General features: G+C 36.5%; 1 protein-coding gene across 3 annotated transcripts in view; it reads right to left on the reverse strand.

Annotated features, from left to right (window-relative positions):
- Positions 1 to 16,435, reverse strand: part of LOC150105461 (GTP-binding protein 10) — a 210,743-nt gene extending 194,308 nt beyond the window's left edge. For all 3 annotated transcript variants that reach the window (XM_090394162.1, XM_090394160.1, XM_090394161.1), the window contains exon 1: positions 16,230 to 16,435. In XM_090394162.1, the coding sequence (XP_090250288.1) occupies positions 16,230 to 16,265 (36 nt within the window). In that variant the 5' untranslated portion in view covers positions 16,266 to 16,435. The remainder of the gene's footprint in view (positions 1 to 16,229) is intronic.
- Positions 16,436 to 20,428: the final 3,993 nt, after the last annotated feature.

The raw sequence follows: 20,428 nt of genomic DNA on the forward strand, positions 1-20,428 counted from the left end.
TTCATTGAAGAAAACTAAAATAATACACCACAGCAATTTTAAGTACGAAAGATTATTCAAGGAATCATCAGCAGCTCTAAAAAACATTCCAAACCTCAACAAATTTGGGTGCATTAAGCTACCCAAATTTGTTAGACTTACATTATGAGAACTTCAGCCTAACGGCTAAGACAACCAAATTAGCCCACCAGAGGGCACCATTAGGACTTTAGGAACAATATTAGTTTCTTGCCTTCTTCTTCATTTGCTTTTGTTAGTGCTTGCGTGCACATACCATATTTTTATGTACCTGAAGATGGCAACGTGACGTTGCCAAAATATTGAAGTTATTCATTAAAGTTGCCTTTAATTAATATCCTTTATATGTGTTATTAATTCCGTTAGCTAATTACCAGTTTCTAATCTTTAACTTTCCTGAAGTGCCAACTACTAACATAACTACAGGATTAGTCATTTACGGATGATATTGTATTACAATACAATGTAATACCACGTATTACAATAATTCCCATACCTAAATGGAATTAATAAAATCTGATTTGGATATCAGAATTGGTTGCTTCCCTGACAGTGAATAGATTCAAGGAGAAGTATGGTAGGATTTGTGTGTATGATGGTGGATTAGGGTCTCTCGTGATGAGTTTCCAGACTCCATGGAGATGTCATAAAATAATAACAATAATAATGATATAACCAAGAAGAACATACATGTGGTTCAATGTTGGTTTCATACATTATATGATACCAACATACAGTATATATGACATCCACATGAAAAAATGAGTTGAAATATTAATTCCAAACTGGATGGGTAAAATTTAATGAAATTTGACATTTAGGATATGTATGAAAGTTGTTTTGGTTGGCCAATTAAAAGGCAATATTAAGCAAAACAAACTATGTCTAGCATATGCCATAAATTAGTCAAATCTATAAAAATAAATTAATTAAATTCCACCACTCAATAAAATTATTATTACAGTAAACTATCATTTATCTGACTCTTCAATTATCAGAATAGCGAGTTCTGATAACTGAAGGTTAGATAATTGAAGTGCAATTACATAGGATTATACCAGAAGTGTGTTTGCATGCAAAAGTTGGTTACTTGAAGGATCAGTTTTGAAGACTGAATAAATAATAGATTACAGTATTATAATAAACCTTCTCCATAGACTTAACAGATTATCATGGAAGGTCTGTCTCACAGAGAACCTTAACCAGAACCTTAACAGAGAACATTTTCCCAGCAATATTCTTTACTCAGCACTGCTTCATAAATAAATAAAAATCTACTCCTCACTTTTTTTTCTTAATGAAATCTTTACACAACTTCCAGACTCACTCTTCATACTATGTATAATCCCTTTAGTATTCATCTGGCAAAACCTTCTCATCAACATCTCTATCATCTCTTTTCTATCCACTACAATTTATAATTGCTCAACCTTATCAAATAAACAACATTCCAAAATCCTGGAACATTAATGTAGGACATCATTAATGTAATGATGGTCCCACAACAAGGCTGTGGGACCATCAAGTCCCACAGCCTTGTTGACATCAAATTCACTCAATTCCTCATATACCCCCCCTGAACACCCACCATCAGTGGTTCCTCCCCCATTCCTACTGCTCACCTCCACTATATTCTCCTCTGTGTTTATCATCCTCCCATAATCACTCTTCCTTCTAATGGCCACATAAAAAAAAAAAAAAAAAACTAGGAATAACTTCTACTCATTTGCTAATTGCTGCTCATACTGCACTTTCACTAACCTTTCCAAGCAAGTAACCTTCCTTGCCTGCTCTTTGTACTACTGATGTAACTGATTATTGCCATTCATCTTGTGCTGCCTCCACAATGCTTTTTTTTTTCCGTCCAGAATGCATGTTTCACCACTTCAATCATCCATTTTATGCCTGCCTTATTTAATCTCCTGACCTTTGGAATACATTCAGTCACTGCCTCTGGCAGATAGTTTCTAAGTAGAGAGCAAGCAGCACTGATTTCCTTTCCATCCAATTCCTCATTCCATGCTATCACTGCAAGCTGCCGCTTGAGTTTGTCATCACCTGATTTATAGTTCCACATATAACCCTTTCTCACAAAGTTCTGATATATCAGGGCAAAACCCAAGTGATGACTTCACTGTCACTTTCACCAACTGGAGAAGATTGGTACTTCATATACAATATCTTCTGATGAAATTATCAAATCCAAGACCCTCGATCCACATGCAGCCTCTGTTATGAACTTCTAAAGAATAAGTGTTGTCCCTCAAAAAGCTCAAGAAATTCATTCTCTTTGGTTCCAGATGCTGGCTCTTTATTCCAGTCCATATTACCATAATTGAAATTACTCATAATGATCACCCTTATTAGCCAGACCAATTTGCCTAAAAATTTCCTTCTCACTCTCTTCCACATTATCAGGTCTATGGCAACACACTACTAAACATTTCATCCTGTACACCTCCACTTCACACAATACTGCTTCAAAACCACTGTCACTATTTTTATTTATTTTTTCACATAGTCTGAACCCATGCTCTGAGAATGTGGCAAGGATTATCATCTGCCTTGTTTATCATACCTATGAGTTTTTGGTCAAGTTACATAGGAGTAGAAAGACAAGACTGTTCTGCTTCATATGGGAGGTGACAAGACTCAAGCCTGTATGAATGCTTAAAGTGTTTGAGATGGTTGACAACAGTAGCATTCTTTCTGGTGGACAGCATGGTTTGCTAAAGGGAGATCATGTTTTAGTAACCTACTTACTTATTAAATAAGATGACAAGTGCACCAGACTAAGGAGATGCATATGAGGGTGGGGCTGAAAAGTTCTGATAAACACCTAGAACAAAAATGATATTAAAGAAACTCTTCTTATATATCCTAAAAGAAAAAGAACAAATTATTACAATTTGATGAAACATGGATATTAAAGGGTTTTAAGATATGTTCTTTCTTGTGGTTATATCAGTTGCTTTAGCATCATTTTTGTTCTAGGTGTTCAGGACTTTCTAGTCCCCCCCCCCCATACATAATGGTATACTTTGATTTTGCAAAAGCCTTTGATAGATTCCCACATAACAAGTTGGTAATTAAACTGGAACAGATGGGCTGGATCAGTGCACTGGATTGCAGATTCACTATCCAATAAGCATCAGCAAGTTGGTATTGGAGAGCAATTTCCCAGAAGGAGAAAGTCACTAGTGCGGTGCTGCAAGGGTCTGTTGTAGGGTTATTGCTGTTTAACTTGTATGTTTATAATATTGGGAAAGATTTGGATGGGGATATGCAGTTTGCAAATGATGCAAAGCTGGGAAGACCTATGAAGAGTAGATCAGCTATAGCTTATAAGAGGACCTGAACAGACCAAACAAATGGGTAAAGCAAGTGGAATTGCCAGTTCAATTTTGAAAAGTGTAAGGTTTAAAAATTCGGGAAACGGAGATGGAATGCAATATAAAACTGGTGGGGGATATCTTAGAGGAGGTGAAGAAAATATGAGATCTTGAGGGAAAGGGGGATAATGGTTGATAAGGATCTAAATTTAGAGGATACAATGATAAAATTATGAGGACAGTTCAATGGATTCTGGCAATGATGCTGAGGACACTGATGCGTAAAAGTAAAGAGGTTATGGTTCCATTGTATAGGCCACATACAATGGAAATATGTGGCCTATACAATGCACATATTTCCAACTAGGCCCATAATCACCTAGTTTTCAAAGGAAAAAAGATACTGGAAAAGATCTAGAGGCAATTAACTAAGGTGGTTACTACCCTCCAGAATACTGAGTATAAAGAAAGACCAAGAAAATGGAGAATGAGGGAATATGATAGAGGCATATTAGCAAATAAAGGATTATTACCAGATTAACACAGAAGAATTTTTTTTCATAGACTGGGAAAGGTGGCAGGAGAACAAGAAACCATCCTTGGGAATTTTATCAGTAGGGTGTGAGCAGGGGAGTGAGAAGAAGAGTTTTTGCATGGAGAATAGTAAATGATTGAAATGCATCAGCTGAGAATGTAGTGGGTGCAGAGATAGTGAATATATTTAAGGCACCTTTTTTTTTGATGAACTTTGTGTGAAAGAGAGACTACCATGATGAGTCTTTTGACTCAATAGAGATCTGATGATAGTTTATTCCATAAATGTTATGAATGACAAAATTGTTTACAAATCACCTATATTATGTTAACAGATTCACCTCAGGATGAGTCTATTAACAAATGTTCATGGAGTCAATGCCTTCATGAAAGTTTATTAATAATAATATTCACACTGGTATTTTACAACACTTGATCAAATCTTGTCCCTTTTATTTGAAAATGGGCTAAGAGTAAGAAAATTATCTACAAAATCAGCTTTAGAGAAGAAACTTTTTCAAACTAGTTCAAGCAACTAATAAGCAAAGTGGCAATCCCATACCAGACAATACCACCTAAAGAAGATTACAAAATATCCATACAACAGTGAGATTCAGATTCACAGGCTATCAGTTGGACAGCAGATAGATTCAATTTGGCAAGTCTGATAATCCAGTTATGTCAATAAAAGTATAGCTTATTCAAGATATGCATGGAATGAAGTCTGCTTGTAAGCTAGTGAAAGATAAAGAGGATTCTTAATTTAAAAGGAGAAAGACGGATTAATGACTAACACTAGTGTTTTTAGCTAATATATTAAAAATAACAATAAAAGTCCAAAGTTGGTATTATAAGTCACAGTCTTCACATAATCAGTTTAGGAGTGACTGATCAAGCTATGAACATAACCAATTCTTGAATACATGCACAAATTAAACATGCCAAGAAACTGTATTCTTGGTTTAATCCTTTCTCCAAGTGTAAGCAAACAATGTTGATGTGTGAAGTATTTTCATGACTGGGCTACATGTATACAGAGGCTAATACTTCACCATCAGTTGTCTCTTACTATCCCATAATGCAAAGTACATACCTTTTCAGATGTGTATAATGCTATGCATTATGGGTAGGGCCGCTACCCAGACTGGTTTTGACCTTTATTGAGTATTCATGAGCACTCAATAAAGGTCAAAACCAGTAATCAAAACCATGTAATGTCATGATATTAACTGAAGCAAATTACACAACATTTGTTCATGTTTTGTAAAGTATAATGATATTAGATTAGTGCATTAGATTGGAGACGGGCTATCTGATAGGTATCAACAAGTTGTGTATGGGGGTGCGATATCCAGGAAAAGGAAAGTCACTAGTGGAGTTCCTCAGGGGTCTGTTTTAGGGCCATTACTATTTAACTTGTATATTAATGATATTGGCGAAGATTTGGATGGAGATATTCAGTTGTTTGCAGATGATGCAAAGTTGGGACGAACCATAAATAGTGAAGATGTTGTGGCCTTGCAAGAAGACTTGAATAAATTGAGTGATTGGGTAAGCAAATGGGGATGTGAGTTCAATGTTGCAAAATGTAAGGTTTTAAAATTTGGATAACAAAGATGGGATGCAGAATTTATGTTTGGTGAGAATATATTGTTGGAGGTAGAGGAAATAAGAGATCTGGGGGTGATAGGGGATAAGGATCTAAAATTTAGGGGACACATTGCCAAAATTGTGAAGACAACACAAAGACTTCTGGGAATGATGCGGAGGACACTGACGTGTAGAAGTAGGGATATTCTTGTTCCATTGTATAAAGCTTTGATTAGGCCACACATGGACTATTGTGACCAGATTTGGTCACCAGGTTTTGAGAAGGATGAAGAGATGTTGGAAAGGGTCCAAAGGTGACTGACTAAGGTAGTTTCTGACCTCTGGAATGTTGAATATGAGGAAAGAGGAAGAAGATTGAGAAGATGTAATTGGCAGAGTCTGGTGGTGAGAAGGAAGAGGGGAGATATGATAGAGACCTACAAGTTGGTAAGGGGTTGTTATAAGATCAATGGTGGAGAAGTTCTACAGAGAATAGTGGGAGATCAGGGGAGAACCAGAGGTCATTCCTGGAAACTGTATAAAGAGTGAGTAGGGGAGTGAGAGGCAGGTTTTTTCATGCAGAGTTGTGAATGATTGGAATGCCTTGCCTGAGATTGTGGTGTCTGCAAAGAGTTTGAGTGTGTTTAAGACACGGTATGATGAGATGTGTGTGTGATAAAAGGACCTCCCAGATGAGTCTTTGACTCCATGAGGTCTTGGGTAATAAAAATAATAATAAATTTGTTTCCATTTTCTTCTATATTTCATTTCTAAGGAAAAATCATTATCAAATTCCTAATATGTATACTCACAGGAGGCTGTACAGCATAATACCTCTCATACTATGCTGTACAGCATAGTATGAGAGGTACTACACAAAAAATTTACATCATTACTAACTTTCGATCGACAATTTTTCTTTCATAATCTGTTATCTGTGAAGACTCCAACATATCAGATCTTATATTTCTGCCTTATAAGGCGCTTTTTACTGTATCAATCCATCTATATCTTGGTCTTCCTCTGGATCTATTACCTGCCATTATGGAAAAAAAAAAAAAAAAAAAAAAAAAAAATTGTTTTGCTAATCTTTCCTCTCCCATTCTGTTTAACTGACCATACCACCTGAGATAAGACCTACTAGCACATTCCTGAATTCTAACAATCCTAATATTCTCATTTTTAATATGATACTGCCATTGATGCCATCTATTTACTCCTCTAACCTTTCTCAGAACTCTCACATCCGTGGTCTCCAGTCTTTGATCAACGGTTTTATTTCCAACCCAGCTCTCAGAACCACTCTCTTATATACAGCTAATTAAGTGTTTTGCCTAATTTCGTTGTTATTCCGTATAAATTTATTCAGCTGACTTCCTACCATACCAGCTTTACTAATTCTGTTGTATATTTCCATATTTAATTCATAGAGGTTGTCAGGATTAGATTTTCACTAATCTTTACTAAAATTGCTTAAATAGCTAAAATGCGTTACCTGTTCTATATGTTTGCATTCAGGATACAGTTGATGGTTTTCAATTTTTCTGCATATTTCAATGTCTTTGTCTTTTTATTGCTGATTTTCATACCAAATTTATTACATGTAGCTCAGTGGTTGCGGCGTTTGCACACACCACGGCGCTTGGCCGCACGAAGGAAGACTTAGTTTCAAGTCTAGTCGACGACTATAGGAAATTTTTCTAAGCCTTTTTTCGACCGGTTCCCGAGTTAGTCGATCTCTGGCACAGGCAAGCAGGTTTTTCTTCCCGGAAACTCAGGTTTTTCGTCCCGTAAACTCAAGAAAATCAACTGTAAAACCCACATTATTTCACACATTAAATATATTGTGTTAGGGACAACGAGATGGCAGCACATTTGAGCCATCTCTCTTCACTGTGTACTGCTTAATTAGTGATAGCCTTGGGCCATCTATCTCTGATTGGTACCAGTGGAGATTGAACTGCCCACTCAGTCTCCAAAAGTTAGATAGGGCTAAATGGCCTCGCCTACTCCCCGTATATGGGAATAAAAAGGAGTTAATTGGTTTTTTTTTTTAATATTTATTACAACAGTCATGTAATTTAGTCAGAGAATCTTACAGAACTATACTAGATTTATTTATAAGTATAACATCATCCGCATAAAATAAAGAGCCAAGATCAATATCACCAATTTTGAAATCAGGTTTAATACCACTTTCCTTCATAACATAATCCATATAGATAATGAATAGAGATAATGTACACCCTTGTCACACCCCTGATTTAACATCAAATCTCTACATCATCCTGTACCTCCTTCAATTTTAACTGCTCTTACAGTTCAAGTAAAGACCATGTATTGCTCGATATCCCATTTACACCATATAAATATGTTTTGAAGCTTTTCTCATCACATGTTATCATATGCTTTTCCAGATCTACGAAACTTATGAACAAATCCTTGTTATATTCCCAAGAGATGCCAACTCTTTGTCTTAAAAGTGAAAATCTGATCCCAACAACCTCTATTTGGCCTGAATCCAGCTTGTTCTTCACCTAGATTCCTTTCCACAATTTTTCTTATCTGTTTCCCAAGTATATTTGTATAAATCTTACCAGAACACTCAGTAAAGAAATCTCTCTCTCTCTCTGTAATTCTCACACTCAGTTTTATTTTCCTTTTTACAGATGGTATTATGATAGATCCACTCAAATAATCCAGAATTTGACGCATTAACCTGGACTTCTGAATTATGCAGTGCATTCACTGTAAAACATTTATACATCCAATACTGACCTCACTGAGGATCTTGGATTTGATCATCTGATCAGAGGATGTTATAGCAGCCTCTGTAGCGCAATTTGAAGAACGATGATATGCTGCACCCTTCAATTGGAAAAGGTCTAGGTTCAATTCTCGTTGTGACGGGAGGAATCTTTATATGGATTTTTTCAATTGAAGGCGAGTTAGCCGAACTCATTGGAGGTAACAGGACTTCTCTCAGAAACTTGGGTTTTTCATCCTGCATACAGACAAATCGGCCCATCCGAAAACACACACAATTTACAGACAAAAAAATACCAGTGGTGGTGGAGGGCAGTAGATGGCATTGAATGTAGATGGATGGTAGTAGAGGTTCGGTGTAGTGGTGGAGAGGGAGAACTGTAGATAGAGTAGGTGTCCTTCCTCGATGAGTCTCCAGACTCCTTGGAGGTGTCACGAAATAATGATAATATGTTATTATAAATGAGGTATCAAATCGCCCTCCAGTTGGTGAGAGTAATGATGAAGTGATTACCTGGGTGGTTGCCAATCATGTGAGGACTTCCGTGAGGAAAGGGTATATGTAGAACTACAAGGCTGGTGATTATGAGAAGCTCAGAAAACAGACTGCAGCTGTAGCATGGAATAAGGAGATGGGTGGAAAGAAGATCAATGCTGCTTGGGTGATATTCAAGAACTATCTAGTAGAAGCAATGTTAACAGATGCAAAATGGATGAATGCAGAGATTAAGCATGAACAGAGAGGGGGAAAAAAAGGCATCATGGAGGCAATGTAAGAGGAGTGGAAATAATCAGTTTCATGAGGAATACAAAGAACAGGCAAGGAGGGTTGGTAAGGAAAGCAAAAGTTCAGTATGAGAGAGCAGTTAGTTAACGAAAGAACAACAAAAAAAAAAATCCTAGAGAGTTATTTCAATATGTAGCTAGAAAAAAAAAATAATACTGATTATGGTAGGATGGCAGTGATTGGAGAAAATAGTATAACGACAACTGCTACAGAGAATATAGTTGAGATATTTAATGAGCAGTTTATAAAGGTTTTTCATCCTTGTGAATATAATTTCATCCTGGAGAGTTTGAGAGCAGTGGATCATGATCATGAATGAGTGAGAAAGAGGTATATGGAGAATTAAGCAAACTTGATATTAATAAGGCTGTAGGACTTGATATATCAGCACATATTTTGAAGGAATGTGCCAGGAGTTGACATCTAACATGACATATTTGTTTAATATGAGTCTTATATTGGGTCGAGTTCAAAAGGAATGGAGGGAAGGCAAGATTGTACCATTTCATAAAGAAGGTAACAGAATTCAAGCATTAAATTATAGGCCAATCTGTGTGTCAGGTGTTGTGGTTAAAGTGTTGGAAAGGATGGTGAGAATGAGATCCACAATCAGGTTGACAACAACGGTGTTATCTTTGATGGACAGCACAAATTTGCTAAAGGGCGGTGATGTTTTAGTAATCTACTTACTTATTACAATAAGGTAACATCAGCATTGAATGTGGAAGATGGATACACAGTAGTATACTTAGACTTTGCAAAGACTTTTCACAGATTATCACATGATAAGTTGATAGTCACAGACCAGTGCATTGGATTGGAGACTGGCTGTCTGACAAGTATCAAGTTGTGTATGGGGGAAACAATATCCCAGAAGAGGAAAGTTGCTAGTGGTGTGCCTTAGGGGTCTATTTTAAGGCCATTGCTGTTTAACCTGTATATTAATGATATTGGAGAAGATTTGAATGGGGATATTCAATTGTTTGCAGATGATGCAAAGTTGAAGTGTGTCATCCATGTCTCATGGTATGATGAGATGTGTGTATGGCAAAAGGTAACTCCTAGATGAGTCTGTGACTCCACGGGGTCTTAGGATGATGATGATGATGATGATGATGATGATAATAATAATAATAATAATAATATTTTAACATTTCTAGTCAAATTTCATCTACTTCAAATGCCTTTCCATATTTCAGGTTTCTGATAACTTTCCTACTTCAAGTATTGATATATTGATATATATTATTAAATGCATTCCTAGGGCCACTACTCTTTAATTTGCATGATATCTACATCACCTTTATCAACCGAGAGGAGCAGTAGTTGATAAAGATGATGTAGATATCCTGCAGGATAATTTAAATGAATTGGCATCGTGGCCAAAGGATAATCAAAAGGAACGTCAATTTAATGCTGCAAAATATAAGGTTATGCACTTCGGGTTATACACTATATGCACCCTTTTTGGGATGAAAAGATAAGACTAGTAGGGACTTTGGTTGAAAGAGTTGAAGTTGGTAAAATAGCTCAAAGGCTTACTTAGATGTTGAAAAACACACTAACAAAGAGCGATAAGGAAGTTGTTATTCCTCTTTATAAAGTTATGATTGGGGCCACATGTTGATTACTGCAATTTGGTCTCCTTAGTTTTTGGGGACCAGGAAGTGGGTGAGAGGATTCACAGATGAGTGACCAAGATGGCGACAGGTCTTTGGAATACTCCCTACAAGGATAGGTTGAATGTTTGTGGGTTACAAAGTTTAGTCGATAGGTGGAATGATAAAAACTTTTAAGATATTAAATGGGTTTAATAATGCATTTGAAAAGTTTTCAATATATGACAAATAGTCAGAAGTAGGAGCCATCCAGTACCAGACCAAGATAATTTCGTGCCCTGGGCAGACTCCATGTGTGATTGATGCCTTTAAGTTTTTTTTTTTAAATACTTAAGTACTTTCTAATTGAAAGTATTTTTTCAAATTATTAATAATTTCATAACTTCATTATTTCTACTTATTATTTTTATTCACTCAGATATACTACATAAAAAAGAAACACATCAAAATTATTACAAACAAAAATTATTGATTTTACACTGCAATTTTAATTTAATCAATTATAATTTAGATATTTTTTTTTCTTGATTTTAAATCTGAGAAAGCTTTTATTCTTTCACTAATGTCTATATTCTAAGCAACAGCATTTTCAATAGATAGCAAGTTTAAAGAATTTAATCTCTCACTCCCCATTATGAATAGCAAATATGTTTTGATAAGTTTTAATTTGCTAAAACTTCATTTAGCCGTTGATACCATTATAGGAATTGTCAGCAAAATTCTCAGTGCGACCCATATTTGGAATTATATTCTGCAAGTTGCTTGCTTTTAAAAATTATAAAGTTTCTAACAGCGAATTGACATTTTCCAGAAGTAAACTGTCATTTTTGGATTTGAAACTTATGAATCATTATTTTATTATTTTTGTTAGGAGAGCCGGCTCTAAGGCCAGCCTTAGTTTTGAGGCCACCTATGTTTGGTGTCCTAGGTGGGTGCCCAGTCCACCCACCCCTTAATCCAGCAATGGTGCATCCATGAAGGTTGTGTTATTGTAGTTAGTAGGGGCAGACTAGATTTTTTGCATAGTGGTGAGCGAGTGGAATGGATTGCCAGAATTGGTTTTTGAGTTTGCTGACAGTGAATGGATTCAAAGAGAGGTATGATAGGATTTGTGTGTATGATGGTTGATTTGGATCTACCTCAATGTGTCTCCGGATTCCATGGAGATACTGTTAAATAATAATAATTTTACACAGTACTTTGCTTTCTCATTTTTCCATGTTCTTTTAGGGCATCTGTGGAGTTATTTGCTAGAACTTTTGGCATGCTCTTTTCTTCTTTTTCTCGAATGCCTCTTTAACTTCTTGAGTTCATCATAGAATTCAGATTGTTCTATCACTGCGGTTGCGGTGTCGAGGCTAGCTGGTGAACGGTCGTGCTATCGGAGAGCTCCTGAGAGATTTGTGTTTTTTGCTGATTTATTGGTGTTTTTTGCTGATTTATTGGTGTTTTGGATTCAATTTAATGGACTTAAGTGTTTAATTTTGGTATATTATTAGAGCTTTATGTAACAAATATGACCACATTGCCACCAATCGGTGAGAGTGATCATAGGGTCTTAACTTGGGAGGTGGCTAAAGGTGTAGAATTTTCAATTAAGACAGGGTACATGTGGAATTATCGGGCGGGAAAGTATGACAAGCTTAGGAGTTTGATTGGTTCAGTGCCATGGCATGTACAACTGCAAGGACTAGAAGTTGATAGTGCATGGGAGGTAGTTAAGAAGTGCTTGCATGAAGCAATGGCTGACTGTATACCTAGAGTCCGAATAATAAATCAAGTAGGGGTTAAATGGATGAATAACACCATTAAGCTTGAGTTGCAAAAAAGAAACAACTATGGAGGGAATTTAAGGAGAAGGGTGACCGGCAGGCACATGAACGGTATAAAGCGCAGGCCAGAAGGGTGACGAGTGTGGTAAGAAAAGCAAAAAAGGATTACGAAAGAACATTGGCCATGCAGGCTAAAGAGAATCCTAAACAGTTTTTTAGATATGTAGCAAGTAAAAGGAAAAATGTACATGGCAGATTGATTTTAAAGAATGCCGATGGTAGGGAGGTAACTGAATCAGTTGAGATAGTTGAGTTACTGAGTGAGCACTTTGCAAAAGTATATCATCAAGGTGGTGACATTGCAGAAACGAATAAACCAGTAGATTATACGGGAATTGTGGTTAATGAAGTGGAGGTGAGTAGTCTATTGCATAACCTCAATGTCAATACATCTGTGGGATTGGATGGTATACCAGCTCGTGTTGTACGAGAAGCAGCTAAAGAATTGTCAGTACCCTTGACCATTTTGTTTAATTTGAGTCTCGGGTCTGGGTTAGTCCCGAGCGGGTGGAAAGAGGGGAAAATAGTTCCACTGCATAAAGGTGGTTCCAAGACTGCTGTTGTAAATTACCGACCGATTAGCATATCAGGAATCATTGTAAAGGTCTTAGAGAAAATAGTCAAAAGGAAAATACAAGATTGGATTGAAGAAAATGGGATACTGTATCGGGGACAGCATGGTTTTGTGAAGGGTAGGTCATGCCTCAGTAACTTGCTCACGTATTATAACACAGTGACGGCTGAACTGGATAAGGGCAATGGGTTTACGGTGATTCTACTGGACCTTGCCAAGGCCTTTGACAGGATTCCACATGGAATTCTAATCAGTAAATTGCAGCATATGGGGATGGATATAGGGTTGGTGAGATGGATAGGAGGGTGGTTGACGGAGAGATATCAGAGAGTGGTTTACTCGGGAGTAGAGTCCACAAGACGGCCTGTGACTAGTGGTGTGCCACAAGGATCTGTTCTTGGACCAATGCTGTTTAATTTGTTCATAAATGATATAGGAAATGATCTGAGAGGAACAGTTCATTTGTTTGCGGATGATGCGAAGTTGGGTAGGGCAATAGTGAATGCAGATGACGTCAAAATTTTGCAGGATGATTTGGATAGATTGGAGGTCTGGGCTAAGGAGAATGGATGTCAGTTTAATGTGGCAAAATGTAAGGTTATGCATTTTGGGGTGAAAAGATTGGAGGCAGTTTACTGCATTGGTGGAACCCTGCTCCAGGAAATTGATGAGGCACGAGATTTAGGAGTGTTGGTGGATAGGGAATTGAAATTTAGGGGACACATTGCAAAAGTGACCAAAACAGCTCATCAAATCACTTGGTTGCTGAAGAATACGTTGACAAGCAGAGACAAGCAGGTTATTGTTCCTCTCTATCGAGCCTTGATAAGACCCCATCTAGACTACTGTGTTCAGATTTGGTCACCTAGGTTTCTTCTTGATGGGGAGGATGTGGAGAGGATCCAGAGGCGAGTGACCAAGATGATAGCAGGTCTGTGGAATGAACCGTATGAGAACAGGTTGAGGATTTGTGGGTTGCAAAAATTGGTTGATAGGCGGAGGAGGGGAGATATGATTGAGACATTCAAATTACTGAAGGGTTTCTATAAAATTAATTCAGAAGATATTTTTGAGAACAGGACTGGTTGTGGGAGGACTAGGGGACATCCATGGAAACTGGGCAAAAGTGTGGTTAGTAAAGGTGTTAGAGCTGGGTTCTTTACTTTTAGAGTAGTGAATGAGTGGAATGCGCTCCCTGAGTCTGTAGTGGATGCTGTGACAGTGAATGAGTTTAAGGCGAGGTATGATAGATACTGTATGAATGTCAGATAGTTATGATGACTCCCTCGATGAGTCTAATGACTCTCTGGAGTTGCCCGTAATAATAGTAATAATAGTAATCACTGAAGATTACTTCTCCACATGCCTCTCTTACTGAATTCATCAATGTTTTCTTCATTGATGAATTCATTACCACTGAGTGCCCAATGTTTGATTCTTTTTTCTTTAACTTTCATTTTTTTCTTGAATGATGTCTGTATAATTAGTTGATGGCTGCCAATACTCTTAGCTTTGCTCTTTCTTCCATACCTTCCCAAAATATTGCTAATGTCTGATAATCATTTACTACTCTGCTATTTAAATCTCTAAGGACCATCTTTTACTTTTTTTTTTTTTTTTGTGTCAGCTGTCTTCTCTAGAACCTCAAAATTCCTCCAGTTCTTCCGTAGTCTCATTGTCCAGTTATCCTTTCTGATATATGCCTATGTCACTGTACTTAATATTACCTTTTATTAAAGATTTTTCCTCATATTTAGTGTTGAATGCTATAGCTACTACTTTTCCCAGACTGTTATTGCCTGAATATAGCATTCTGTATTTGTTGCTAAGAAAGATATCATCTGTTCTTGTCTTCTTCCTTTCAGTCACAGCTATTATGTCTATCTAGTACTTATCCAATTCTTCTGCTAGTTCCATTTCTTTTCCATTGATGCTTCTTACGTTGATAGCATCAATTTCAAACTCAGCTGATGTTGAGTTGGGATGTGTTCCAGTAATTGTACTGTTCACCCTGATTCTCTGCCAAAAACAATGGGGGACTTGCTTAACCAGGCGACACGACAGCAAATAAGAATACAATCTGGTTGGCTAAAAATTCTAAACTGCCTGCCCATCGTCATTTATTCAGTATCCAAGTCGATAAGGCATGCATTGAGAAGGAAGCCTCAGTCAGTTCTCTGCATTCCTTAAAAGGCTAGGTAGAGGTTTGCTCCCAGTTCTGTACCTCCAAAATTCCCCTTTCAAAACATATATTTTGTTGAGTACAGCTATGACCCTTAATGATCACTGCTAAGGATAAATGGATATCCGTGATTTTTTTTCCATTAAAAAAAAAAAAACACCCTCCAAGATTGTGCACATCTGTTACTTATTTATAAATTAAAATATCTACTCCACTCACCACAAATATGCTGAACTAAGCAGACTAATATCAGATGGGAGAAAAGGATTACTGTTCTGCCAAATTCCTTCTCCAATACGCTCTTTCAAAAGAAGGTTTAAAAAAACAACAACAAAGAACTAAAGGCATAATACAGACACTGGTAGTCTGGATCCAAACTACAGGTAATGATTTCAAACCCTACTCTGGATATATATGAGAATATTTTTTCGCAAGAAATGATCTTATCGTCATTGCGTGCCCCCTTATTATATGAGACCTGAACAGGAAAGTATTGTGTTTGGTCTCTAGTGCAGGACACTTAGATTTAATACTTATCCAGTTTCACCACATTGCTATAGTTCCCTGGATTTCCAACACTAGCACAGTATAAAGTCATTAAAATAAGGTTCATCATGGATGTCATTAAAAAATATATATATTTTTTAAAATTAGTATCATGTACGGCCCCTAATATATCTTTTAAGTTCCTGATTTTACTGTGGCATATCCGTACCGCTGTTACGTAGCTGTGCATGTGTACTTTTAGCAGAATTTACAGTTGCTTTTTGACTTCTGTTTCCTTCTTGCGGAGTTTCATTTCTTACATAATAAAAATTAAAGAAATGCCGGTTTTTGTTACTTTTGGGCATAAACTACTAAAATAAACTTAACCAGTCATGCTATCGTCTGTTTCATCGACATACAGCATGATGTTTTACCAGTACTAATTTTCCCTGAAGCGTGGTTTTGTATGCCCACTTTACAACTGAACTTGAATATATATGCAAACATACCTGAAACAACAGAAGAATACTGGAAGGGTGAACCATCACTTCTAAACTTTCTAATGAATATTGGGTCTAATCTAGGAATTTTATTGCACACGAGTACGATTTTAAACACATCCACATATATGAAAAAAAAAAAAAAAACAGATATTAACAGAAGCAGCACTATCCTCTGCGGATGAACTAAAATTTCTTTTGACAACTTTACAGTATCACTTAGAACAGTGTTTCTCAAACTTCAGATATCCGCCGAGCTCTTCTTAAATTTTCATTATTACCAAGTACCCCCTAATTAATTAATTAAAACGAATAAATTAATAAATTAATTTAAAATATTAAAAAATTAAATATCTATTTTATTTGAATTTATTTGTTCACGTAAACAAAAAATATGATTTATTTTTAATAGAACAAACTTTATAAAGATACTATAAAGTTTTACTTACTTGAAATAATTTATCATCAATGAAAGGAGTGAAATTGCTTATGGTAAGATAAAAGTTTGGCTCTATAGTTGTTAATTTCCATCTCAGATGTGGTTCGACATCTATAATGCGATTCCTCTTCTTCGTCTTAATATCTACAAGGGCTAAAAAAATTCCAACTTCGCACAGATATGAACTTGGAAATAGAAAAATGAACCTTAGAGCTTTATCTGTTAATTCGGGAAATTCATTCTGTATTTGTAGCCAAAATGATGATAACGTATTCTCGGTGTATTTATTTTTTAGGAAACCATCAGAAGCTAGTTCTAAAAGTTGTTCTTCTTCTATTGACGATAGACCTTTTGGCATAAATTTGTTTTTATTGAAAGGGTATCTTATCCACTCAATATTAATGTCCAATTCAGGGAAATACTTTTCTAGATTCATTTGTAAGATTTTAATGCTGCATGATAGTAATTTTCATATCATCATCAATTTGTTCATTTGAACTTCCGAGCAATTCATGAAGCGACGGAAACGCGTCAAATTCTCCATTACCAACCAGCTTTTGCCATAACTTCATTTTTGCCAACGCGGCGTTCACTTTATCTTGGACATGAAATATAGAAATTTCCTTGCCTTGTAAAGATAAATTAAGACTATTTAATACAGTAAATATATCTGCCAGGTATGCTAATTGACTGAGCCATTTCCAATTATGTAAATGCTTTTTCAATTCAAACTTTTCATCAAGAAAAACTTGTAGTTCATTCCGAAGTTAAAATAAACCCGTAAGGACTTTTCCACGAGAAAGCCAACGAACATTGGTATAGAAAAGAAGTTGTATAGTTGCTTCTCATTTCTTTGCAAAGTTGAGAGAAAAGTCTGGCGTTTAGAGGACGGCCTTTAATATAATTTATGATTTTTACAGCTTCATGAAGAACAGGTCTGTAGACATCATATGTGTAGCCAAAGCCTCCCTGTGTATGCAGCAGTATGTCGACTTTGCATTTGGTGCAACAGCTTGAATCCTTGAACCAAGCCGTTTTTTACATCCGGCCATGGATTTCGCTCCGTCCGTGCTTATTCCAACACAACTTTTCCAATCAAGCTTGTTTTGATGCATAAAGGTATTTATACTGTTGAATATTTCTTCTCCTGTTGTATGTTCTGGCAAGGGTTGGCAATATAAAAGGTCGTCATGAATTTTTTGATTTTTTTCGTACCTAACTAGAAGATTTGTAATGTCTGTGGATTCATCTACCTGCAACGCATAATAACGGCTCTTATGTATATCGGATAACAATGTTTGCTTAATATTTTCAAGAATTTGAAAATGGTTGAAATGATTCTTCGATGAACGGTACTATTTGAAAGACAAATCCGATCAAAAGATCTTTTTGCATTATCTCCGATCATAATTTCCGCTATTATTTTTGCTTCAGGCTTGACCAAAGTTTCACCAATCGTTTCCGCTGCACCACTTTTTGCTATTAACAGCAACACACGATGTGAAGCTTCTAAAGCCTTCATGTTTTCACCTCCTACACGATCGACATCACTTTTTGAGATTCTTTTAAATTTTTTAGTTTATTTCGAAAAAATTCGACAGGTTTGTCCTTGCATTCATTATGTTTCGATTCAAAATGGCGATTTAAATGACATGGTTTCATGTTTTCATTTTTTAAAGTTTCACCGCAAATTACACATAATGGAACAGGTTCATCTTCATTTCCCGTCCATGAAAATCCACATTTAAAGTAATTTATATCGTACTTACGAAGTTTTCTCATCTTCTTCCTAGTTGGTTCTTTAGAGATGTCAAACGACACACACACTTATCAGTTTCACTTGATCCAGATAAAATATCAACGTTTTCTTGTTGCTGACAGTTACTTGTATCTAATATGTTCCTCTCTTTTGTGCATTTTAAAAACCCAGTCTTTAACCAGTGATCCATACTTAAGAATTTGAAAGCTAAAAAAAAAAAAAATACCCAAGAGCCTGTGTAGCTCAGTGGATGTGGCGTTTGCCAACCACGGCGCTTGGCCGCACGAAGGAAGACTTGGTTTCCAGTCTAGTCGGCGACTAGAGGAAATTTTTCTAAGCCTTTTTTCGACCGGTTCCCGAGTTAGTCGATCTCTGGCACGGGCAAGCAGGTTTTTCGTCCTGTAAACTCAAGAAAATCGACCGTAGAACCCACATTATTTCAGACATTAAATATATTGTGTTAGGGTTAGGGTCCACGAGATGGCAGCACATTTGAGCCGTCTCTCTTCACTGAGTACCGCTTAATTAGTGATAGCCTTGGGCCATCTATCTCTGATTGGTACCAGTGGAGATTGAACTGCCCACTCAGTCTCTAAAAGTTAGATAGGGCTAAATGATCTCGCCTACTCTCCGTATACGGGAATAAAAAGGCGTTAGCTGAAAAAAAATACCGTTATTTAACGAAAAGTCCTTCAACAAATGGCTAGTGAAAGCAGAAATAGACAGCAATGGTAGGCCAGTAGAGATAAAGCAGCTATGAAGACGTTCATATGATTGGTGCGGTATTAACAAAATATCGCCCTACTAATTGACAAAGGCAAGCCGACAGTTCAATTGCAATGCTAATTCTCTTCAAACAAATTCCTTATATAATATCTGAAATACATTCGCTATATATTTCTTAGTTTTAACACGTTTATTCAAACAAAGCCATATGTTGCCAGTGCACCATATGGTTTTGATTGTCTACTATACAGCATTTTATGTGTGTGTGTGGGGGGGGGGGTCATGCGATTCATTAGTTCCGTTTTAATCCCAGTTGTCTCTAATTGCACTCTTTGTTGAGAAACATATTACACAGCCTGAAGATGTCTCTGTACCTTATTCAGTGATAGAATAGGAACATTTTACGATCTCAAACTTAAATTTTATTCCATGCATTAATGATGCATAGCCGAAAATTTCCAATGACCCCTGAAGACCTTTCGCGGACCCCCGGGGGTTCGCGTACCACACTTTGAGAAACACTGACTTAGGAGCACCGCATCTACACTGACAAGCAATCACGTTGAGTTCCAGGAAACTAATTCACTCTTCTACTGCATTAGCAGTGCTGAATCAGTAGGAAACAAACACCTATTAATGTTTATTATTTATTATCTGTTGTTGTTATTATGTATGATTATTTCCTTTGTCAATCTCCAAGTAATATAACTTACAGTCAGTATAAGAACAATCTGGCTGTAAGCGTAAGATTTTCAAGAAAAGAATAAACAATAATCAAGGTCATCTGAATATCAATAAATTGTAAAGCATACAAACATAACAAGAAAAATAAAAATAAATATGACACCATAAGTTACCATTCAGAAGTGTTTCCTAACAGTTATATAGTTTTTTTTTTTAATAAAATTTCTTGGAACTTCATTTGTTGATGGAATGAGTCCTTGACTGTTCATCCCTTTATCTGATTTCTTGATTGATGGAGAGTGGTTTAGTGTGAGTATTTTACCCGCTCTTTGTAAACATTTTAAGCTGTATCAACTTTCTCTTGCGATGAAGGATTTCGGTTTTCTATGTTTAAAGCGATCTGAGGTTTTGTTGTCAGCTGCTCGAGTCAGCTGATTTGGGTGATTATCTGCTATCGTGAAGAATTTTTCTGCAGTGCCTTTCATGTAGGTCTTAAAATCTGGCAGGTTGGCTTCTCGGTGTAATTGGAGGTTTCTGATGAACCAAGGAACATTCAACGCTATTGTTAGGCATTTGTTCTGAATCGTTTGTAATTATGGA

Source organism: Typopeltis vanoorti, chromosome 6 (assembly GCF_054136105.1).
Source record: "Typopeltis vanoorti isolate ZY-2024b chromosome 6, IOZ_Tvanoo_1.0, whole genome shotgun sequence".
Taxonomy (NCBI): domain Eukaryota; kingdom Metazoa; phylum Arthropoda; class Arachnida; order Uropygi; family Thelyphonidae; genus Typopeltis; species Typopeltis vanoorti.